This window comes from Cebidichthys violaceus, unplaced genomic scaffold (assembly GCF_023349555.1).
Source record: "Cebidichthys violaceus isolate CVI_PGR_0920_01 unplaced genomic scaffold, fCebVio1.0.p SCAF_25, whole genome shotgun sequence".
Lineage (NCBI taxonomy): Eukaryota > Metazoa > Chordata > Actinopteri > Perciformes > Stichaeidae > Cebidichthys > Cebidichthys violaceus.
Genome location: NW_027176428.1, coordinates 6891673 through 6916303, shown reverse-complemented (window position 1 = coordinate 6916303; position 24631 = coordinate 6891673). Strand labels below are relative to the sequence as shown.

The 24631-nt window shown below is 39.8% G+C and overlaps 2 protein-coding genes across 2 annotated transcripts; both read right to left on the bottom strand.

Moving 5' to 3' along the window:
- Window positions 1-17282: 17282 nt before the first annotated feature.
- si:dkey-28n18.9 (sorting nexin-5) lies at window positions 17283-22602 on the bottom strand. The gene is made up of 14 exons (XM_068720260.1): window positions 22408-22602; window positions 22108-22218; window positions 21860-21967; window positions 20960-21020; window positions 20684-20808; window positions 19572-19655; window positions 19411-19485; window positions 19258-19288; window positions 19007-19094; window positions 18854-18893; window positions 18670-18756; window positions 18442-18531; window positions 18168-18233; window positions 17283-18059 (listed from the first exon to the last, which is right to left on the bottom strand). Exons 1-14 carry the CDS (start codon window positions 22411-22413, stop codon window positions 17922-17924), a joined length of 1110 nt encoding a protein of 369 aa, XP_068576361.1. The 5' UTR covers window positions 22414-22602; the 3' UTR covers window positions 17283-17921.
- A 258-nt stretch (window positions 22603-22860) lies between these two features.
- LOC137879535 (dnaJ homolog subfamily B member 9-like) lies at window positions 22861-24522 on the bottom strand. Its single transcript, XM_068720315.1, has 2 exons — window positions 24139-24522; window positions 22861-23667 (listed from the first exon to the last, which is right to left on the bottom strand). Exons 1-2 carry the CDS (start codon window positions 24374-24376, stop codon window positions 23360-23362), a joined length of 546 nt encoding a protein of 181 aa, XP_068576416.1. The 5' UTR covers window positions 24377-24522; the 3' UTR covers window positions 22861-23359.
- Window positions 24523-24631: the final 109 nt, after the last annotated feature.

Sequence of the window (24631 nt, the reverse complement as noted above, 5' to 3'; positions counted from 1 at the left end):
GGAAAAGTGAGGAGAGTGATGGAATTTTGTATCCCTTCTACCCCACCCAGTTTTGTCCATATATGGCAAGACTGATGGGCTGGGAGCTGATGAAGAGGTTTACCGGTCTGTTCTCTGAGGGTATTATTCGGGCAAAGGGAGGGGGTTGGGTGGCCTCTTTTACTAGTCTGCTCTCCTATGAAATACTTCTTTGTCTGCCTTTTCCTTATTTTTCACCTTATCTTGAAAGCCCTGATAGCCTTTTTGTGCTTGTTTGCATTGCTGGTTATCTACACTGTGCCATAGTTTAGGAGGAAAAAAGCTGTATCGTAATTATTATTTCTATAACATTATGATAATGGCTGCATAATTAAATTGCTACATGTGCATAAGTAGATGTCAGTGGGTTGAAATCTGTCAGTGTGTATGTGTGGGTGTATAGGAATGTTGCAATGTACAAGACTTTCTCTTAGAGGGTAAATCCTATGGACTGTTAAGGTCACCTGGTGAATGGGATAATTTAGCTCCATTTCCCAGCTGGCTAATATCAATAGATGGAGAGTTAAAGAGCGTGAAGGGAGTGAGCGGCTATTAGCCCTTATAAATCACGCTGATTCTAGAGAGAGAGAGCTGGAGATAGAGATAAAGTAGCGGGTGGGAGTGGATGGTGTCAAGGACAGGAAAACTCCAGAGAATATTCCTGAAAGAGTCTTTTTAACTCAAACACAATGACCAACTGTCTCACATAGAGAGTAGTCTATTATGGAAACACCACCTGAGACATAAGACAAAATATGAACCGTGAGATCAAATATTAGGTTACTCTTAGCTGTTGTATATGTACGTTAATTATACATAAAGATGCCTCAGGACTATTAACAGTTTCCAAACATATATTTTAGCGTAAAAAACAGGATTTCAGATACACATCAGCTTCTGGACTAATTGCAGCTGCATGATTCAGGGGAGTAATTGGAATGCATTTGTTAAAAAAAAGTAGCTTCATTAGGTTAAATCAATAAAGACTACTCTTCAAAGGGACTCAGTGAAGCAGTATTTCAACTCTTCCAAGCCTCATTACATGTGACTAATTGCTAAATATACATTTGAGTTAACATGCATGGTCCTGCTGCCTCTCCAACCCTGACATCTGGTTTTGCAATGATTGATTCAAGTGGCACCCTTTAACACAACCTTCCACAACAACATCTCTCCCAGTGATATGGTAAATTTTTTCAGATCTCAACTTAAAGTCGTCAGCACATTATGGCTGCTAGGACTTTGAGGCTGTTCCTGGTAGTCTCTTTCACTGAGGTTAGGGGTGGCTCTAGAGATATGTTTGCCCTAAAATGATTCTGCCTCAACAGCACATGATATCCTAAATATTTTCCAGCTTTCTCTCGACTGTCCATCATAGTTGGTCTGTATTGCAGATACAGCTAAAACAGTATATTCAAATAGTCTCCTAATAGTCCTCCTGCCTTACACCCACCCAATCTGCCCAGATAATCGCCAGGAAAGAAATGTGGCATTGTAGAAAATGTAGAAATCAAGGGTGGGTGGGAACAAACGCAGGACTTTCACTCAAGAGACTGCTCATGTCCCGTGTGGAACCAAAAGTAAATGTTGACTTTACACTTCTTATGTAACGTTACATAGCAAAGTCCCCAGGGCAATTGTTATATATATATATATATATATATATATATATATATATATATATTGTGTTGTTACCAATGTTAACCACATGGCATTGTACATTTCTACAAGCGTGATATGGGCTTATTTGAAACATGTTTTGGGTTCCGAAACATCGACATTCATCGTATACCATGGCTTGCAGAGACTACAATGCCATCCTTTTTTTCTGGCGACTGGGTTGACCTGCCACAGCCCCGTTACCCATCTCCCTCCCTCCCAGTGCTGTGGTTTGTGTCACTCATCACATCTAGGCAAACATGAAGTTTAAATATTAACCAGCTCCTCAGACAAGAAATTACATTCTCTCTGGGACAGTTGCACAGGCGGTGGTAGTGGTGGCGGCAGGTGGAAACCAGCTCAGTCAAGGTACATTTTACACATACAATTGTCAAACAATCTCATCAGAGACTTACCCAGCAGTGTGGTTGGAGTCACATGGCATGAATAAACATATAAGGGCCAAAGGTTAGCCTTGAAATTCTTGGTTCCCCCAGAGGGAGTAGAAAAGCACATCAGTGTAGGAAATTGATGAATGTAGGCCTCCATGTTTAACTGAAAAATGAATGAGCTTTTGCAAATTCAAAGTGCGCTATTTGGCTTACATTAAGGGAATTGTTTAAGCACTGCTGAGTTAAGTGAACAGAGGTTGCCTTTAGACAGCTAGCCAGTTTATGATGACTTTGCTGCTGAGCAGCTCCGTGACCAATTAGAGATGGAGGCTGGAGGGTAATGCTGTGGGGCGTAGAGAAGCTGAATGAAAAGGAAGGCATGACTGAGAATTTTCTCTCAGCCACTGCAGCTGAGAATTGTTGAGTTCACATCAGGGTTACAGTATCATTAGATTACTGTGCTATCACCCACCTCAGGCTGCAGTCAGGGGACATCTCTGTTCTTTGACCCTGAGCCAAAGGCAATGCAGTCATGCCAGAAGTACTTTTGAGGCTGCTGCATAATATGATGACTTCCATGGTCGCACCGTCTACCAGTGGCATCCTGCTGCCATCATGGAAATGAAGCTTGTGTTCAAGCATGCCTGTAGTTCCCCAGTGGAGAGAATGGGTCCATTTGGTATTTAAATGGGTCAAACTGTGGTGATTTATTCATGCTCTGAGTCTTTAGTGCCACTCAGCCTGACAGGCAAGCTCCAGACTCACCCGCTCTGAACGTAAACTCTCCCTTCTACCCTGATACACCTTTATGTAAAATACATACAAATATACGGTCTTTCAGAGTATTTTAATTTGATGTGTTTGTGTGTTGTGATTTCAAAGTGATTTTCAGCTACATGTCAATATGCACACAATATTACAGTATAACTAAATTAAAATGGTATGGCATAATATTTATACATTGAACTTTACTTATTCTGTGCACAAATGATCAATAATGAGCTAATAATGAGATAAAACAGAATATACATAACTGCACCTGCACCTTAGACCTTGGCCCTCGTGGACTTATGTTTGTATTTCCTACATTGACAAGCTTTCAGACAGTGCTGTCAGATGAGAGAGGTAACCTAACCCTCCCAATCTCCCTTTGAAATCAGCAGGCTGGTGCTTCTGTTTTCATTCACTCTACATCACCTGTATCAGTGAGCAAAAGAATAGGAGCATTGTTCACTGCACACTCAAACTCAAAAATACTCTTGAGACAAACGCGCATGCAGCCAGCTACTGACACACACAGTTGCATTGTGTTTTTGTCACTCCTGGGAGGTGTAAATGATGGAAAGAGGGAAAAAGGAAAGGAGAGCAGAATGACAGCAAAAGGTTGATTTGCTTCCAGTGAAGGTCGCCACAAAGACACTCACAGTGTGACAAACAGGATGAGATTCTTATCAAATTCACGTGACATCTGAGCTTTACATTCATAGCCTATAGAAAGGTCTTTTCTCTTTGTAGCAAAATGTGTCTAAAACTATCTTGCGCAAAAGGTATCAGACTACCCAAATATACAGAATCATGATGAATCAACACAATTACACTCTAAATATACAGTATCTATATCTACTCCCTTTAAATAAGCTTCATCTTAAAGGCTTGTTTTGGCCTCTTAAATTTAATGTGCTGCCTTTGGGTATGCAAATTTCCATGTCTCTTTGTGTAATGTCTTTACTATGTATGCTGAAATGTTGAAATGTTTATTTGGGAAAAAAAAGGGACGATACATTTCTTATGCACATTTCTTAACACCCAACAACATAATCCTCATCAACAACAAACCAAAACCAACAAAAAACTCTATCCAACAATCAAAATTACAATGACTTTGTACATTAACAAAATCCAAACAACTAGCAAATTAGCAGTGGATTTCTTCTCTGTTTCAGTTTAGTCTTAATCCACCGGCTGATGCCGGGTGCAAAGGGTGACCCATAGAGAACTGGTGCTGTTTTTTTAGGCCTGGGAAATCCGCAGTAATTACACTAATACAGCACCCTCTGAGCAGGCTCATTTGTTCAGCTTCCAATAGAGCCGACCAGATGGTTCCCTGAGCCCAGCGGCCTTCCATATTCATGAGATGGAAGTTTGACCCTGCCACCTCTCGAGGGCTGACCTCTAACCTGGATCTTTAAGGACATCAATAGGATATGGAAGAGGGCAGAGGGAGACGCATCGCACCAGGCACACCAACCCCCTTCCACAGTCCCATGGGAGAGCACCCGACCCCTCTGACTGAAGGCATTGGTCATGTGTGAACACCATGTGTGAGCTCAAGCTAGCCTTCACACGAGTTCCCATGCACCTACGGGGCGTAGTCTCTGGAAGTGAGCATCTGTCCCAACTACTCAGAGTCCTACACACAGAGGGGTGGCTGGAGTTGGGAGTGCAAAGACAAAGCCAGGGAATCAAACTAATGATGTCACACCATGTCAACAGTTTTCAAGAGTGTGGCGGTGATCTCTGACCTCCCTGCAGGATGTTTTCATGAGCTCAGCCAACCTCTGGGAACATTTAGTGAGCTTATCAGTCAAATAAAGTAAACATAGTAACTGTAAATCAAAGGCCTGCATGATTGACGAATACCGAGTCTGGAATGAAAAATCTGAGCTATGACCTGCTGGCTTCTTGTCTATTCCTCCTTTGTTTGTTCTCAAAGAGAACATGCTCTGCATTGTTATGAAAGTACAAGTTATTTCAAATTATAGCCGCTACACCTGAAAGGATTTATATGTAAAATTTCCACTCTCATGGTGTAATAAGGCCCTTAATAAAGTTTTTAACAAAACATTTTTTGTAGTGGTTTTGTAAATCTCACCTAATTATTTACATTTGTTAAATCTGGCATTTGTTTTTATCAATACCGATTGCTAAGAAATTCAAAAAAATTAAGTTATTACAATAAATTGTGCTAAACAAAGTGTTGAGGCAAAATCTCATAAGAATAAACAATTAATAGATTTTGTTCCTGTTATCTTTAAATACTAAACAGAAACTACCATTATGGAGGCTCTACCATAAACTCAGCCAAAGCCAACCCACACAGACATATTGTGCGTTGATGCTCTTGCTGGAGAGGCAGTGAACTGTTGACATAAATGTATAAGAAATACATGCAGCTTCTGTTTTTCATTCCGAAAGCACAGAAAGCCTGTGTTATGAAGTGGGGTGTGGAGCTTGAGAGACATGGTGTGTTGATCTAGTTGCATTATGATCTAGAGACTCTAAAGGTGTGTCACTCACAAATCACTCCATGGCTTTATACATTTATAATAAATAATAATATATATTATATATAATAATCTAACAAACATTTTCATCTCTTACCCTCTGCCCGCGCCATCCTCTGTGAGTTCACATTAACTCGCACCTCTTCATGGACTTGTATGCAGTTGGGCTGCCTTGAGATTTGCCTCAAGTTCTGTCTGTCTGAATCACGTTCGACAATTTGTTTCGATTCCCCCAACTTTATACAAGTATAATACTAAATCACTGGAGTAACCCTTTAAGATATGGTTTCTAAGACACTCTCATTATGGTCCATGAGATGAACCGAGTAAAACAATAAGATAACTTGTGTGTATGTGAAACACTTTATCTAAAATCTTGGGTAAAAATTATGTTATTTTTACAACAGTGGAAGAGAGTGTAGAGGCTACAGAAGCAATTTATTGCCTATTCAATAATGCTCCAGTTATGAATGGTACTAAGTGATTTGATTAAATGAGAGTATATATGACACCACACAGTGGTAACCTCTGCTTTTACTCTTTTAGCTGCTGTGATGGCAGAAATATCAACATGTTGGTTCTTTATTACTGATCGTATCTGGGCTTATTTTGCCACAGTAGTTTACAGGGGCTGCCTGCGTAGTGGAGATGAGCCAGAGTGAAGATAACATTGCACATCCATCTGACTAATTGGCTCTACAATACAGCCAGAGGGGGGAAACTCTGATTTATGGGGCTTGAGAATGCAGTTTCTCGCTTTAAAAATATCTATCCTTCTCTATCAGGTACGCTCAAGTCTGAATTTAGAGCCCATTTACCAATTAAAGAATTTGCTCAATGATGTGATTTAGGCTATTCTTTCTGCGATGCCCAGTTAATATATTTCCATTATAGAGACTTCTACTGCTCAAGCTCATTGTGACCATTTTGCTGCTTGTGTATTGTAAAGCAGAAAAAATGTGCATCCCTGGAGCCTCTGGCAGGCTAAAAGCCTTCAGAGAGGGTTTTTTTACAAAGAGATTCATCCATATAAGCTGATTATGTTCCTCTCAGAGGTGATCATGTAACACTTTATTTTGGGTGGCCACAAATTATCCACAAATTATGTGCACAATGGGATCTAATTAACTATTCATTCATGATTTGCGGACTCTCTCTCTGTTATTGTCCTGAAAGTCGATAGGACATTGGTGGTTATAGTGTCTCTTTCACACCAACTGTGCCCCTGCGGGAGTGTCACACACAATAGTGACATACTATCTCATGACACAGTGTAGACAGTCCTGTCTATGCCTGTCACACCCCTGTGTATCGCCACCACGGAAACATGTCACAATTTCCACCATCCCACTTGTCACAGGGATACTTGCCTCTGTCGATACAGTCCTTGTCACAGCAGATCCAGGAAGTTAGTTTGAGGGAAGTGAAAGTTTGTGTGACAGTCTTGTATGTATATGTGACAGTCTGTATTGTATCAAAATATTTCCATGTCAGATCATAGAGAAAGAAATTACAAAAAACCTGTACTTTATTATTGAAGAAGACAAAACATTTCCCTTCACGTACAGAAGACATGCAAGCTTTCATAAATATTTGCTTCATGTATTCCATTGAGCTGACACATGAACCTCAGTAGCTGTTTCACATAAACTACTCTTGCACAGGCTGCTGTAACACGCACCATTGTTAGAGCCTGAATACAGAGCATGACAGTGAGAGTTTACTGTATTACAGAGGGGAAGAAGATTTTTAGAGTTACCCACAATTTAGCAACTCGCCTTCTCATCACAGACTTATATTTTTTCAATCATACTCTTTATCTTAAACATTACGACATTAAGAAAGGGTTTAAATGGCTTCATTAAATGATAGGCGACACTTCAATATGAACTTCTTTCAATGAAATCATATCGTGACACAAAATTACATTGTCGAAATTGATACTAACAATAGAACAAACAAAGAACAAAACATAGAACAAACAAACTTTTATTATTTTGCATTTAAGTTCTAAATTAAATGAGAAAATACTCAGTACTTTTAATTTTTCAAGTATTCAATTTGCACAAGAGCCCTTGTTAAATGAAATATGCTTATTGTTTTCTTGCTGAGATGAGAGTATCTGTTGCCCACTTGTGTTTTTCTCTTCAATATGAAAGTGAGGCCAGCAGCGGGCTAGCTTAGCTCAACATAAAGACTTGGAGCATCAGGTCAGCATCAGTAAAAAGCCACTTCCTCTAGGAGCAAATATGCTCATCAGTCCTCTATGAAGAGCCCTTGAACTCACTGTGACTCTTTGGTAAAGCAATAATGTGTAGGTGTCCATGCAGTCATTTCAGACTCAAGACTCACTTCTCTCTTGCAGGGATCAAGGGCTGCTCAGTCAATATCCCACAGATGGTGGGGGAACAATGTGATTCACTCAGCCATTGGTGCCTCTTGACTCATTACTGTGAATGGGAAGCCTGGGGTAAATGGGGAAAAGCACAAGGTAAAGAGGTGGTAAATGATCCCACAGCTGTAGGAACAGGAGACGCTGCATTAGCCCTGTAATGAAGCACTAAGAGGCAACAACCTGCAGAAAGCTTTTCAATGGAAAGTTAAAGCAGAGGGGATTGAGTGCTACGTGACACTGAAAAGATCAAAGCAGTGTCAGGTATCCACTTTCAGTGATACGGTGCCTTAGGGTAGCTCAGTAAGCAGGTCAATAAGAAATTATGACCCTTGACCTCACCCCATAACTTCCATCAGTCCCTCTGCCATCTGACTGGCTTGCCTCATTGTGCTCTGGGGTTGACTTAATCAGTTTAATGACAATAAAACCATTAAGGAAAATGCCTGCGCTTGTTTTGCATGTAATTTATCATCCCAACAAACATCTTGCCATGGTACCATTAGTTTGTCAGAGTAGATGCATTCATTACGTTTTGTTTACAGCTTCAAATGTACCAACACAAGTACCAGCTCCTATTAATTACTGAGGCTGCAGACAAATCAGTGCAAGGTTACAGTGAAGTGTTACAAATGCAGCAAAGACATTTCTGAGACAACACTGCACAGCAAAGTTCAGCTGACCAACGGCTTCTCTGTTAAAAATCCTTGTGCTTTTACATCAAACATGTATCTATATGCACACACACACACACACACACACACACACACACACACACACATTGAGCTGGAATTGTATATACTGACAAGAGCGACAGACCTGCCTGCCAATCATGGGGTTGCTCTTTCATGATTCATTGGTTCCACTCAGTGGCCCCACACCATCAGTCAGTGTTGAGAAACTGCCTTCATCAATATTAATTTTTTTTTACTCATCTCTATTCATATCCTCATTCATATTCATCACTGGTTACACAGAGCAGGTTAGGGGGCTTTGTGTGTGTTTCTGTGGATCATTGTTTTAGGTGAAGAGGTGGAGCACTGCCATGCTTTTACTGTCATTTGACACCAATTTGTGTCTGCAGGTTGCATTGAACATGCTGCTGTTTTGTTTTAGTTTATCATACTAGTTCATATACTCATTTTACACATAAAACCACACTTTTTTGTAGCTTCACATTGTTTAGTTATATTTAAGATGTTTCTAAACAATCAATGCACCCTGTATACTATTTGCCATATTGCTACTATTGATTATGTTTCAACAGAGCCAATATCTGTTTTAGATTAACCCAAAAGGAATATCAGTTAGTCTGAATGGGAACAAAACGAACAACTTCTGTGTGCGTGTGTGTGTTTGTGTGTGTGTGTAAGCTCTGCTGGTATAGTACTCAGTGTTTTGAGGTAAATTCTAACGTTGTAAATGATAACATGCTGACACATAACAAGTACCATGTTCACCATCTTAGTTTAATGTGAATGCTAACATTTGATAATTACCACTAAGCACAAAGTACATAGAGTGTTTCAGGTATTTGGTCACAAATCATAAATCAAAGTATTCTATGGATAAAATGTTTTGACTTGATAGTGGATAGTGGTGGAAGATGAAAAGTCAGAGGATCACAAAGGTTATTACAATTCATCAGTCAAGGGGGACATCAATATCTTTGCCAAAAGCCATGACAATCCATCAAACACTTCAGAAAATTTCCTAAAAACCTAAAATGTCAAACTCATTTGGGTGCTAAATGAAAAGTCTGGAATGACTAAAACCACAAGGTCACAAAGTCTGAGAATCAAAACAACTTTTTGCCATTCCACTCAGTAGAAGTTGAGAAAACTTACTGGATAAGTGAAAACATTTGCTGGCGGCGGTCGATGAAAAGTCCAGATATCAACAAAGTTATTAGGATTCATCTTCTGGGTTCAATGGACGTGCACAAAATGTAATGGCAATGCATCCAATAGTTAGTTATTTCAGTCATGGACAAAAGTGGTAACTGTCCAAGAGAGCTAGATGCCGCTAATGCGCCAAAAAAGATACCTCCCTTAGTCTCTGGAAATATAAAAAATGGCTGACAATATTAACTATCACCATTTAAGAATACAGTCGTTATGCTAATTTATTACAGTAAACACCCATCATCGTTTATCTTTTTGCTCGTGGGTGTAGCAATGACTCATGTAGAACCACTGCTCTTGTATTCCCCAGTGCTCTGTAACTCTCTGAGTAAATGAAGGGTTAATCTTAACATAGAGAAAGACTGGACACACTCCCTCATCATTCATTATCCCACCCTGAGAACAATTCACTCAGCTGTTTGACTTTGATTGATAACAGCACTGCCACGTACAAAGACAGATTTGGATTTTTTAAAGACGGTCCAATTAATCCACTTTTCATGAAATGTGTGTTTTTTGTTCTTTTAAAAAAATTACATATTGTTCTCTCTTTCCTTCTCCTCCCTTTGTCTCTCCTAACCACCTCTCCTCTAATTTTCCCATACTTCTTCCACCTGTAATGTCCATTTTCCACCAATCAGCCTCTAATTGGCTGCTTCACATTATGAGAAGGGCAGAGATAGAGCAGTCTCTTATAAACACACACACACACACACACACACACACACACACACACACACAATAGACACGTGTAATGGCGTAGAGAAAACAGGGGCACAGCTGGTAAAGCTTGTTAAAAATGTACAATTGTGCTCCTCATATTAAATTACTTTGCTTCCTCTCTCTCTGTGCTTAGTATGATAATGTTCTCCATAATAGTTGCTAAACACATGCCTCACTTGTCCTTACAGTGTGTTTGTTGTGGAGAGGGGTAAAATATATAGTAAAACATGTATAGTATTTTATATAGAAAATAGGCAACTCAATAGGTCTCATGTCCTCTCCTTTGTCTCCGCACCTCCTTTCTGTGTGTGCTGTAACTGCTGTAATCAGCAGAAAATATTTTTTTTATCGGGTCCAGTTACTAAGCCCTCTGCTTCTCCTGTAGGCTCAGCTGAGAGAGACAGAAAGAAGAATCGCTGCTCAGGCAGCAGGTGAAAGAAGCAGCACAGTCTCTCCAGACACCAGTACACAGAGGTGTGAACATAGACTCTTCATCTGAGACTTTAACACACTTAACTTCCTGACTGTGCTGTAATGCCATATCTGCCTTTATGAAAAAAAGAAAGTTTTTGACTAATGATTCCTAAATTTCTTCAGATTCATCTCCCCATTGTCTTCCTATTCAAGGAAGGCTTGCAAGGCCTGATTTTAAGATGCTGCTCCTTGAATATGAAATAGTGGATAATATAAACTCTCATAAACTCCCACGTCTCTTTGGATGCTTTAAGACCTCAGCGGGCAGGCCTATTGGTTTCCAAGAACTAAGAAAAATCCTCAGGAAACAGTACTAACATTTGGACTATTTAATTTGGTTTTTTTTAAAAACTCTTTAGTTCTTATTGCACCCCCAGTTGCCAGAGGAGAGAAGATGTATCCTTGAACTGCCGCTCCTGAGGTTTCCTCCATGGCTTCTTTTCTTTGTTTTCCTTTAGGTTCTTTATCAAGTATTTCTTTGTCTTCTTAGAGAGCTAATTGTTATTGTTCTTTTTAAAGCCTCATTAGACATCGTAACAGACAATGGACAATACAAATGAACTTGGTTTGACTTTGCTGAGCATGGTGTCCTCTAATGATATGGGTAGAAGCAATGATAAATCCCAGAGTCTGAACAATCACGAAGCACAGAGACAGCTGCTGACTGCTCTCTGGTCCTCTCCATGATTCTTAAAAATGCCCATTGCCATCTGTGTGGAAACACTATAGTTACTTAAATATCTGGCAAAACTATTCAGAGGGCTCTGTATAACAAAAAACTAAAACAGTTTGTCTAACACTTCCATCCACGTATGCACACACTTTACTTCTATTATTTCCAAGTCACTCCACAGCTAAAGATGTATACAGAGACATTATCAGTGAATGATGAGTTTGATTTATATATATTGTTTGCTGTATTTATTACAGGCAGTTGTGAAACATGCCATTCATCATCATAAAGCTGGGATCAGCAACATTGGAGAAACCAGCAAGAGTGAGCTGGATTTTTTTTTTTAACTATCCAACCCAAAAACCCAGACCAGTGTTGACAACTGTTTTCCAATAAAGTAGCTAGCAACACTTACTCCAAAATTCGCAAAATCTAGCGAGAGTCACTAGACACTGATAGCCTCCCTCCAAAGCCACTCCCCCAAAATTATCATTATGAACGTAAACACCTCATGACGAGCAATGAGGGCACGGGCAGAGTGCGTGCAGGAGACAGACAAATTATTTCATCTTATTGTAGTCCTGTGACATCCACAGATACCGGGTCCTTTTTTCTTTTTTGGTCAGAGTATTCGATCTATTGATGGCTGTCACGATGCAATGAGAAAAATACAAATATTACATTTTTCTATTTGAAAGCACTTGAGACATTAAACCCGATGCAAAGCTCTTTTTTTTGTTCATTGGTTTGCGTTCCACCAAATTATTCCTTTCTACAGTCACACAGTAATAACACTGAGAAACAATTCCATTTAAAATCCACCTTCATATACTTTCATTATGCCAAGAACAATACACAACAATTTCACTAGTGTCCTCAGAGAAAGAAAAAAATGTTTCTGCTTGCTCAGCTTGTTCTGCTTTGTTCCTTCTTTTTTTCCTCCTCTTTGCTCTTGTTTGCTCTGCAGCAGGAAGGATCTGATTAAAAACACAATCAGCACAACGGCAGGCCCCGTGCCTTCTAATCAAACCATAATGGAAGTTTACCATGCATTATCTCTGACTGGGATTTAATGAGACTTTAGCTTGCATTATCTCAAAGTGAAATTTAATAGCAGTATCCAGGGGGCATTTGAGATCCCATCTGTATTTCTTTGCCAAGTCTGGAGTCAGAGGTAACGGCAGCAGGAAAGGTGAGGCAAGACTTGTCTTGAGCTCCGGAGTGGGCTTGGATACATCCCTACAACAGATGCTCAACCTCTGTTTGCCGCCGGGCCTGGGATGACCTTCCATCTGGTTGCTTTGCCCTTGTATGTTTGTTTGGAAAAATACTGAGCAGAGAGTCTGCCCTTCAACTACTGTAGAAGGCCTTGGTTTGAGCCCCTGGTTTGGCAGCATGCATCACCCCGCTGAGGTGTCCTTGAACCAAACTGTGAATCCTGTGCAGCTCCAGAGGCACAGTAAAGTAGCTGATGGGTAAATAAATGCATTGAAAAAACTATTTAAAAAATCAATAGATTTACATTGAAAGCATTTTCATCAAAGCTTTAACAATACAACAAATCAAGCCAAAAATAAATTTGCTTTTGTTTCCGCAGAATAGCGAAGATAACGCGAAGCCTCCTACTCAGATCATTGGGTCATCTTCTTTAGTTCAAGTATAATGACAGAAAACTTAAAGTTCAGAGTCTCTTCTAGATCTCATTGATTTTCCAAAACACAGACCTTTCCTTCCAGTTGCGGAAAACAGAAAATGTACCATGTGGCAGGTTCTTTCACCTCTGCCACGTTGCAGTGGTCATGCAGAACAACTGTTGCTACAATAATATTTTATAGTAACCACGTGTCATGCAATGCAGCAGACAGTGTGCTGTAGGTTACGCTGTTGGTGATGGAGACCAAACAAAAGGCCACATGTTGAAGACATGTGACAAAATGACCTCTGGAAGTGGAGAGCCTGACTGTGTGTGGGTGCCCTGGTACTCTGGTCAAAGCTGTGGTGGAAAAATTGATGAATAATTGATTTTACTCTAATGGGTGCATTTGTATCTGTGCGGGTAAGTGTGCACTCTGAATTCTGTACTTGTTCAAATTCACTGTACTGTAGCTTTTGAGTGACAAAACAATCACTATTTCTCAGATAATGTGTTTCCTTCTTTAATATTTCTTAGTTTTATGTGGGGGAAAAAAAGGAATAATTATGTTGTGAAATCAGGCAATGGACAGGTTTTTCTCCCCACCACGTGTCTCCTGTGTTTTCAATGCTGTGGTATTTTGTTGTGTATTAAGGCAGGAAAGTCATCACCTCAGCATGTCAGCCTGTCCAGAGGTTCGCTGCTGACATTATTCCTGCAAACCTAATTAACACTATCATACCATCACCCGCAATCCCTTCAGTGCATGACAAGCAGCCGGGAGGGGAGTGTGAAAGTATTAATATTTATGGATCCATTCAGTAGGGAATAGAGAAATGGAGTAAATTAGCAAGTCTAATGCTTTGCAATGTTATAATCCACTGCAAGGGGGAGAAAATTGATACAGTAACCACTATCCAAATCATGGGTGGAGTGCTGCCATTAAGGTTGATTTTAGAGCAGAGAGAGTCTATTTTGTATAGCATTCACCTTGTGCCGTGCTGCACATTCAGAATGGGCTGTGCCTTATGAAGCTGTTTAAACTACAGATGGTTAGGGCATCTGCATTATGGCATTCATCTCTTTTTCTCCCTCTCCTCCTGCTTTATTCTCCATCCTACAAACTTTTAATGAGTCGTAATCTGTGTACGCCAGTGATTAGATTTAATGAGGTGCCAACAACCTTGGGTTGACTCAACTTAGCTGCAACAGTCTCACTAATTTGTGACAGAGACTTGGACCTTATCACAGAAGCACCACACAAGTTGTTAAAAAATGAACGCTCTCAAAGTTTGTTTTAAAAAAATGTTTCATTTCAACACCCATGTAATGTAATATAAACCATGTAAAGTTTCGATTGAAAAGTTGAAAGCTTTTAGCATTCTGTCTAATTTAGTCCTTGCAGCTTCCCAGGAGTGGGAGAATCTCAAAGATATCAAAGCTGGCTGTGAAGATGGAGAAGAACAATGTAGACGTCTGAAGGGAGAACCAGCCAGGGAAAGACAAGACAGAATTTATGATCTATTATCGCCAACACATGCAGTAGTTGTATGAGACAAATTAACAAATATCCCATGAATGTTAAATTTGTTTTTGCATTAAATCCTGGTTGTTAACTTTTGATTTATCAGGAATCAAAGTTTAGCCTTTGTACATTTAATGACTAGATGAACAAGTATGAATAATCTCATCCAACAATATCCTATTTCACTTTTCAATTTTTGTCAAGATAAAACATGCCCATGACAATTATTATGACATAATGTACAAAAGATGAATTCATTAATTTACTATAGCAACATATATTTCACCAAGCGCAGATTTCTAACTCAAGACACCAGAAAATGTGGAAGCAACAATAAAACACCTCCTTTGCAAACACTGATTCAAAACTGCTTATCAACTATGGCCTGACTCCATATTTTTTTTTCATACTCATCAAACTGGTGTGGTGCACCTACGTTGGGACGGCTGAGTCATAAGGCCTTTGTCACACTGTGTATTCAGACAAATTATTGCCTTCGCTTGGCACTAAGACGCTCTCTGTCAGGACAGAGGGCGGTGTGCTGAGTGCTGCCTTTCCACCAGTAATGAGCTACTTTAGCAAATCAGCTCTCAGTGGATGTTGTCGATTGGATGCACACAGACACAGAGCGTTGCCATGATCTCTCCACCCTTGATCTAGGTCATGCTCTCAGCAGTAGAGAAGGGCTCTTATTAGTGTGTGTGTGTGTGTGTGTGTGTGTGTGTGTGTGTGTGTGTGTGTGTGTGTGTGTGTGTGTGTGTGTGTGTGTGTGTGTGTGTGTACTCATTATGTGTGATAGTTAACTGCTGCCGTCCCAAAATGAAAGCATCAGACATGTTGCTTTCCTGTTGTGAAATTCTCCCGGTATAGTGCAGTTACAAGCAGCAGGGATGGAAGCATCCCAGCTTCAGATAATAACAGAGAGAATAATGTTACAATATAGAGAATCCTGTGAAAAAATAGGCTACATAGATTTCCATTTTATGTTGCTTACTGTAAGTACAGCATAATGCATTTTGTTCATCATCCCATACACCTTACAGGTTTGTATCACAGTGCTCCTCTCAGGGAGATAACATAAAAAGTTGAAAGCACAGAATCATAAAAATGGTCCATAAACTTCTTACATTTAACTTTTACTGCAGCTCATTAAAACCAATAAACCACAAAAAAGTGCAATACCTAAATGGTAAAATTGCTGGATTAATGATCAATAAATGTGTGCACTTTAAGGAGAGTGAATCTTTTTGTAAAAAGCTCAAGCTGCTGTGGTTCAAATTGCACTAAAACAAAGTAGGTTCCTACAACAGCTGTCTTTTGTTTGTTTTTAACAGTTTAAGACTACAGCGTTAGCATACATGCTTTGGGACTTTTTTGTGCATATTTTTACTCATTTACAAGTACAGGACTTTCTTGGTGGGCCTGTCCACCAGACTGAAATATATACAATATGGTATTATTTGGCAATTGTTGATATAATACGGCATTGCGATGAAATTCTGCATAAACATTCATGGTTCCCAGAGGATGAATTGTAATGATTTTGGTGATCCTCTTTTCCTTTAGCGCTTCCAGTAGGTCAAAACTTATATACTTTAAATACTTTAAATACTAAGCTGGTCAATATGGTAAACATTATACCTGCTATGACATCAGCATGTTTCCGTTATCATTGTAAACATGAAGCACAGAGCCGTAGACTTTTAAACTCCATACATGTGTATTTTTCTAGGCCCAAGACCACATAGACAAGAGAGTCTCTTATCTAATAGGTAAAATACAAAATTAAACAAATTTATTTGTTGTTTGGCAACATTGTTTGATTCTATCCCAGGCTGAGGACTAGCAGTATTTATGAGGATGGAGGATACAGGTATATAAATTATATGAGGTAAAAAGATTATGAAACATGTGTCCCAAAGGAAGGACAACATGTGCCATCCAAGCGCAGGCAGCCGTTGATATTATAGCCATACCAAATTATTCCATCCATGAATTCATTCTGTTTGGATGGGCGTTCCATGGCATGATTGCCCAAATCTAGTCCTTCATCGTCAAATAAGCCGAACTTCCTCTCCACCCTCTCTTCTGATGAGAACAGTCATCTATCTCTCTCTGACTCATTTCCTCAAATGGGATTCACTCCTCCTCCTTCACCCAACGGAGACATTACAGGCTAGAACAGATGAGATGAACCGCACAGCAGTGCTGAGATATGGACCTACAGTCCGCAGCAGACACAGAAGGGGGGGATGATAATGTGCTTATGTGCAGAATTTGTTTCAGCTAAGTTTATTTTTATTTTATTTGTTTATTTATTTTGCAGGGACATGCACACCAATCAACAGCGAAACTGTAGGTGAGCCAGAGTTAGCCAGAGAGGCTAGTTTTCATCTGCTGTCCCCGGCCAGATGTTCGAAGGCTGCCTAAAAATTACAAAATTTCAAATAAAATGGAATTAAAATTCATAGATAGACAGTAACGTATAGACAAAACTAATACACATATAAGCAAAAGAAAAGTGTACAACACTAGAGTAGAGCAGAACAAACCCACCTACAGCACAAGCACATATATAACACTGAGACACATAATACACATCAAAAATGGTCCACCATAGTTTTATTCTATTTAGTTTTACGCCAGACCTCACTACAGGTTTCATACGATCATATGGGAAACACAATGATAGAAATCGTTAACAGATATTTAAAAAGCCAGAATAGTTTCAAAAAGCTGGCACAGAGTGTCCTTGTTGCCACGTCCTTGCCGGAGCAGTCAAACCAACTGATTAATGAGCCAGGAGCAAGAAACACACACAAAGGCAAGCAGGTACTTTGGAAATCAATTCATCACACTTTATTTTGTGTGACCCTGGCTGATGTGGTGGCTGGAGAGCAGCACAATACACTCTCAGCAAAAACGTATGAGTGGAGAATAGAACAAATAAACACACAATGGCCTCGCCCGACTACTGTCAACTACCGTCCACTGCTAAGAAATCAAACCCCTCATTTCTACAGGGGCTTTAATGGTGGAGTGTGATTGAAGAGAGACTGAGGGAGTGTACACATTATAAGGTTGTTTGATTATCAGTAAGGTTTCAATTACATTTCCTTATTTACACTGGATCTTATAAATCCACTGAAGCATCAGACCACAGCACAACAGCGTGAAGGACATGTTTGGATTATCCCATGCTATGTTTAGACGTACTGAGGATGCTTCATTAAGAGTGGGTTCACTAGGCCATCCCCCTGAAGGCTTGAAGGTGCTGGTTAAACTGGTCAGCACTTTCTTTGGCTGTAAGAAGCTGCTTTTCGCACCACTGAACCAGAGCCTGCTTCAGCATCTCCACACGTGCAGCCTTGAACCGAGCAACCTGAGAGAAACACAGTATGGTATGTGAATGTCAACAAAAAGGATGTTACACAATGCACTTGCGATGGGTAAGCCATGTGGAAATGAAGAATCCAATTTGATGTTTTACCTCCTGTTTAGCCACTCCACATATGTGATCAAACTCTGTCTCCGCCGCTTTCTTCGCCTCCTCCATCTGATGATTAGGGGGAGCATGATGTTAATCATCATTATATACTTCATACAGATTAAACCTGCAATGGACATCCTCTCAACAGCTTTCCAGGTCCATGGCTACTACTGAATAAACTCAGCAGAGCATCACTGACACCTGCTGGCCACAAGAAAGCATGCACATGTGATCTAGCGTTATGTTCTTGTGATACTCGAGTACAGGCACTCACAGCAGCCTTCTTTAAAGGTTTGGCCTTCTCTGCATTCCTTCTGGCGGTCTCTAACTCCACTAGTTTACAGGTTCTCCTGAAGAGCATCTCCTGTTTTGGACATGATAATCATCAGAGGTTTCATTGTGGCATTTCACACGTCAATATAAGGCCAGGATTTAAGGTAGATGGAGAGACAACATACACATACGATGACTAATAAAATTACTTAAGAACAAGAAGACACACCTTCTCTGCCTCCTGGCAGCGTGACTCCATGTCAAGGCCTAGCCCAAGAGTGTTCATGTTGTTCTCAGCAACACTTGTCATATTTTTCTGCCCACACACAAGCACATAATCTGCAGTGTATTTGCCAACGCAATGGTGCATTGCAATGTAAATATATTATTGTTAAAAAGCTCAAACAACGTACCTTCATAGAATCAAAGATCTCTGATAATTTCACACAAACCCTGTAAGAAGAAGAAAGTGTTGTTTTTTTAACATGCTTATTTATTGTAACTTGTACGCATTCATTTTAAGAACATGTGATTTTGGCCTTGGATCAATGATGTTATTGTCTCACTTAGAGAAAGCCTGTTTGTCAGGATCCTCCCCTGGTTCCACACAGAGATGCAGAGAAGCTGAGAAGTGCCCACAGGCCACTGCTATTTCTGCAATCAAATGTACATAGAGCACACTAATGTCAGACTTGGGACAGAAAGAATTTGCATTGCAATGTGAATGGACACTAATACACTACATATCCTCCCATAGATTTTAATGCCAAACGATGAGCACTTCTTGTCTCCGTAAATTTTAATTAAGTGTTCTTACTTTGCTCAGATTGCACCACATCTAGGAATCTCTACAGGAAAAATAAAAGTGCAAAAATCATACAGGAACAATGTCTCTGGTTATGTGAGAGAAGAAAAAAAGGGAGGAGGACACAAAATACACACGGACACAAAACCAACAGGACTGGCTCACCTCAGCTGCAGTCTTGGCACAGCCGGTTAGAACAAGGTTATGATCGCGTTCAGTTTGAAAGAACTCATCCACATCCTGCAGACACAGACATTACGATAGTAAAACCTAACATAGAGGTGTAGAGGCTGTCAATTCTGTTCGTATGAGTCCCAGTTGTGTACCTTATGGCCTTCTTTTCTCCGTTCTTCCACAGCTTGACTCAGCCGGTTGAAAATGTTTTTCCTTACTCTCTGTCTGCCTGGAGGCTAGAGCCACAGACACAAATAAGCTTCAACATTTTTCAAGCACAGTATGTACAGTATATGACATCTTCTCAAAATTAGTCATGGATGTTTTTTGACCCATGTCACTATTGACCCATGTTCAAATCATGCATTGCTTTGTAAAGAGACACTTTTATCCGTATGATTTACTCTTAATATTGTTATATCTTACTATTCCTCATCAATACTGTGTATATAGGTAATGTAGGCTGTTGGCCATGGGGGTTGTACAAAATGTTGACATTTTCAGAAGGTTTGTGTATGTGTATGTGCAAACTGTTACATGGAAGCTATGTGCTGTTGTATGATTGCATCTTCTGGAACTGCATGACTGACTTCACAACATTTTCCCTATGGAGACAATAAAAGTATATCTTATCGATCTTATCTCATCTTGTTAAAGGCTACAGTCTGACAACAGGAATACCTTTAAAACAAAAATGTATGGAAACAACTGGCACGTGTTTCCATGATTCAAGCATCAAGTGAGATCTTCTAACACCCTCTTGATGCTATTTGCAGGCACACCGAGCAGGTTGAGAATTTGTAATTGGTCCCTTTTGAAAATTGTCAATGCACTCATTTTGTGACATTTCACCAACTTGTTTAATGTTTTGTTCTTCCATTTGTTTATCTACATACAAAAGTTCTGCTATAGCTGCATCCCACTTCTGGCTCTGCCTTCTTTAAAGTCTGCACTGATTACAGGCCCACATACAAGAGGCTCCTCTAATAAAAGTGGCCAGAAGATCATTCTGAATGAATCATTAGTTCTGGTACGAGACTACAGGCAGAAACTCGCCTTCAGTCCTCTCCCTATATGTGGAGGACACTATGTTTGTCACATGAACGTTCCATTTTCTCTTCTGAAACAATGTCGGGGAAAGTCTAACGATTTATTATCTGCCTCGCTTGTAAAAAGGTATCACGTTGCACCCTTTTGTGACATGAAATTCTAATTGTTAAAAAGAGAATTTTAAAAAACAGGCTGTATATTTGTGTCCACTTACGTCTGAGCTAGTCAGTAAGATCTCCACAGCTTTATTTTTGCTGAGTATGCTGTGTGCAGCAATCTGCCGGAGGAAGCTTTCCAGAGCTTTACAGTATGGCAGCCACTCTCCTAAACCAAGGAAACCTGCAGGGAAACCATCAACATTTGTATCATCACTTCATATCACACGCAACACGATGCAACAGAATAGACACTGGAATGGAGAATTCAATCGGTTAATTTTACTTTCAAATCTAAATTTCTATTTTATGGATGTGGTGTCAGATGTTCTCACCAAGCTGTTTCATAACCTTGGCAGATGGATTCACCTGAGCCTTTACAGGAAGAGAAGGAAACTGGAAGAAAAACAGAGCATGATTATATTACTTCATATTGTTTGTCAAAGCAAGATTTATTCTATTTTTCTTTTCCTAAAACAAAACTTGTTTTAATCAGGTGCCTGGCCTAGGAGAGGAACATAAATAAGGTTAATTCCTTTTGAAACATGCAGTGCTTGGATTTAGAGTATGCACACTTCATGCCCTGGATCAGACACAGCATGGTCTTATATAATACTTGACAAACACAGGCCCACTGCACACACCGTCATACTAGGGGGTAGTCTACAAAAAATACTTCCTGATAGGATATTGTTGCATTTTCTTCAAAAAAAACAAAAGAATCCAATCAGACCACAAAGCTGTGGCTTATTTTCCTACAGTACTGGGCCAGCTGGCAGAATGGCAGCTCTAAAATTAGCTTCCTGGTTACAAAGGAAAGGAGGAGGTTAAGAATGAAAGGAGGAGCATTTTAAAAGATGCAAACTGCTCCACATAACTTGGCTGGCTGCAGCACCTTTTCTAACCATGTGTTTAAGCCATTGTATGAAGAAAACATGTTGATTTGTGATTTTCTCAGTTACAAAAGCACTGTGTTACAAAAACACATCATTGTATGTACTTAACAAAGTCTGCAGTTTAGCTCAAATTATATTGTACAGTATTGGTGGGAAAAAAAGCAGCATGTACACTTCCAAATGGACGTTTTCAACAGAATCCAAATTTTGCTTTGTATCTTCACTGACTCCACAGATAGATATTTAATCCAGTACTAATGGTCTTGTTATTGTCAGAAAAGTATGAATAAGTTTACAAGTGAAATAAGGGACTGTGATCAGATGAAATGAAGCACTGACTATGACTCCCTGTATCCCGGGCACATCCTCCTGAGAGAACAGGTGCTGCTGCAGCCATTCAAAATCATCGTAGGTCCGGTCCACATGGTACTCCCCTGTCCCAGACAGCTGGCACGGACGACAGACAACATGTCATCAGAACAGTCTGCTTTTGCAATACCATAATTCAAACACATCCAACTGGTTTTCTGCATTAATCTAGAGCTAATGTAACTTGCAGCAAATCATGATTAAATGAATCATCTCACCTTTTGAGATACAATTAGGAAGGTAAGTGTCTCCCCGTCTTTCAACACCTCTGTAACCTTGATGTTATGACCATGGACGCTCAGAGTAGAGTTCACTTCGTTTACTTCTTCCTGTAATTAAATGTGACAAACAATTTCATCAACAGCTGGAAGTAAATTCACATTAGTATGCAAGCCAAAGTTAAAGGGAATTAAAAACTTCACTTACAGCCCATGCTGTAAATCTCAATGTCTCCATAGAGGAAAAAGTCACATGACATTCAGAGGCTGTCAAAAAAGAAGGTTTTCAGGCATACTTACCATCATTGTGAAGCCTGTAAGCTAATGATTCCAGTATGTCTTTTATCTGCTTTGTAGAATGCTTAAATCTCTGTTTATCTCGATAAAAGTGCATAAAGCTATAAAGATCTTTTGTCTTGTGTTGGCTTTAGTGCGCTCATGCTCCAACTGCTGAGAAGGCACAGGATATCCTCTGGGTCAAAGTGCACAATCCTGTGAGAAATGGAGTAAAACAGTACCAGATCTAAAGTGCTGGCACAGGGGAAAAAAAGATGAGTAAATTGTGTGTTAGTCAGTAACTCAGGACCTTCGACACACCCACACAGGAAATGTGGCCCAGCAGTCCGATTGGTTCCCCCATCTGTCAACCTCACAAACCTCAAACATTGAACTTACATGTTTTCTCATAAAAAAAGGCCGAACACACACAGCTTCCTTAGTCAAGCCAAGTCAAGTTTATTACAAATTCAAAAACAACAAACGTTGACCAACGTGCTTTAGAAATAGATTAAATAAAACACTGGAATGATCAAATAAAAACACAGACCCAAAATAAGAGAATAAAACTAAATGAATCAAAGCATAATAATAATAATAATAATACTTTAATTTTATATAGAGCTTTTCTAAGTACCCAAAGACGCTTTACATAGGGCAGAGACAAACAGCATACATGTCTTGATGAAATCATAGCTCAACAGTATCGCACGAACAACAAAATAAAATACAGATCAAACTGTGTAGTGTGTGGTGTGAAGATCAGTGATTGTTTAACAGAGGAATAGGGGGATAGCAGTTCAGAGCCATGTGCCTGTCGATGCAGCGCTTTAAAAACATATTAAAGATCTATTTAGACAAGACACAGATACTGTGAAAACAATTTAATATGGAGACTTTATTATTATTATTTTTTTTTTTAAAGTCAGTACACTAAAACAGACACACAGGATACAGGGTCAAAGGTGCTAAATATCTAGTAGTAGTAGTAGTGGTCTTCTTCTTCTTCTTCATCAAAATAAAAGCTGTAGCCAAACTCTTCTACACCGTAATGGTTGTATAGACCATTCTCATCCTCCCCATCCTGAGAAAAGGTCCAGTGGAAGAATGGCTCCTCAATAAAGGGACTATCATCAAAGTCACGGAAGAGGTCTTCAAAACCGAAGGGGAAGCTTGTCTCATGTTCATCGTCCTGGTCAACAGAGGCCTCGTCATTTAGAAACGCCTCGTGGCCCACAAAGTCATACAGCTTCCTCTTCTCCTTGTTGGAGAGCACCGTGTAGGCTAGGGAGGAGGAAACAGGGGGATGAAAAGTTCATCTGGTACACCTGGCTAAAAGTAATAGTCTGATAAGACAGTCCTGCAATTATTATATTCAGTTTTTTTGGTGAAACTGTTTTAGAGGGGCGTTAATTCAACTTGTTTGTGGTGCTGTTAAAATTGTATTGCATTTACTGTATATAAAGTTTTTCTCCCTATTTATGTCAACAAGGGAATACAAATATTAGAAACTCCTCTCTGTATAATGCATAGAACAGATCAACAGCACCATAACCTACAGCCTCCATAATAACAGTAAAAACTAAACCTTAGAGGAAGTTGATTTAGACTGAATCAGTATTAGCTGTGAGCATGCTGACTATGTTTATAAAACATACCTATCAGGAGAATAAGGAAATCATATGTTTTGAAAGCGGTACAATCCATGTCACTTGTGTAAATTACATATACAAAATACAATATAAAAAGGTTTACCTTCAGTAATCTCTCTGAAAGTCTTCTCTGCATCGGCGCTCTTGTTCTTATCTGGGTGGTATTTTATGGCCAGTTTGCGGAAAGCCTTCTTAATGTGGCTGTCACTTGCTGATGGCTCAACACTGAGAGTATCATAATAACTTCTGCTCGACTCTGAGGCAGCGGGCAGGGCTTCGGTGAAGCAGTGCAGCATGACCACGTAGGCTTGCATCCAGCGGAAAACACCTTGCGCTGCCATGCTGGGCAGATGAGGAAATGTTACACAAGCACTTAGAAACGCTCAGCAGACCTTGTGTGACTCTGTCCAACCCCAAAGCACACACACGGATATTCCACTTAACTCAGCTGACACCTTTGAGGCAACATGTTCCGCATATTTCAGCCCAACTAAACGTGGTGGTGAAAGTGTATCAAATGAAATGCTGTTACTATGCAGCTGTCATTTCTAGCTTAGTTCGCCGTCGTTTCGCGATAAGGCTACCTCTGTATACGA

Bases quoted from the DNA above. Each gene is read 5' to 3' on its own strand.
- LOC137879535 (XM_068720315.1), bottom strand. From the start codon at position 24,376: ATGGCAGCGCAAGGTGTTTTCCGCTGGATGCAAGCCTACGTGGTCATG. The intron at 23,668-24,138 runs GTAAACCTTTTT...CCTCCTCCCTAG, and splicing joins TTTCAGAGAGATTACTGAAG to CCTACACGGTGCTCTCCAAC.
- si:dkey-28n18.9 (XM_068720260.1), bottom strand. The intron at 18,894-19,006 runs GTGAGACAATAA...TTCTTCTTACAG, and splicing joins GACAAACAGGCTTTCTCTAA to GGTTTGTGTGAAATTATCAG. The intron at 18,757-18,853 runs GTACGTTGTTTG...GTGTGTGGGCAG, and splicing joins AGATCTTTGATTCTATGAAG to AAAAATATGACAAGTGTTGC.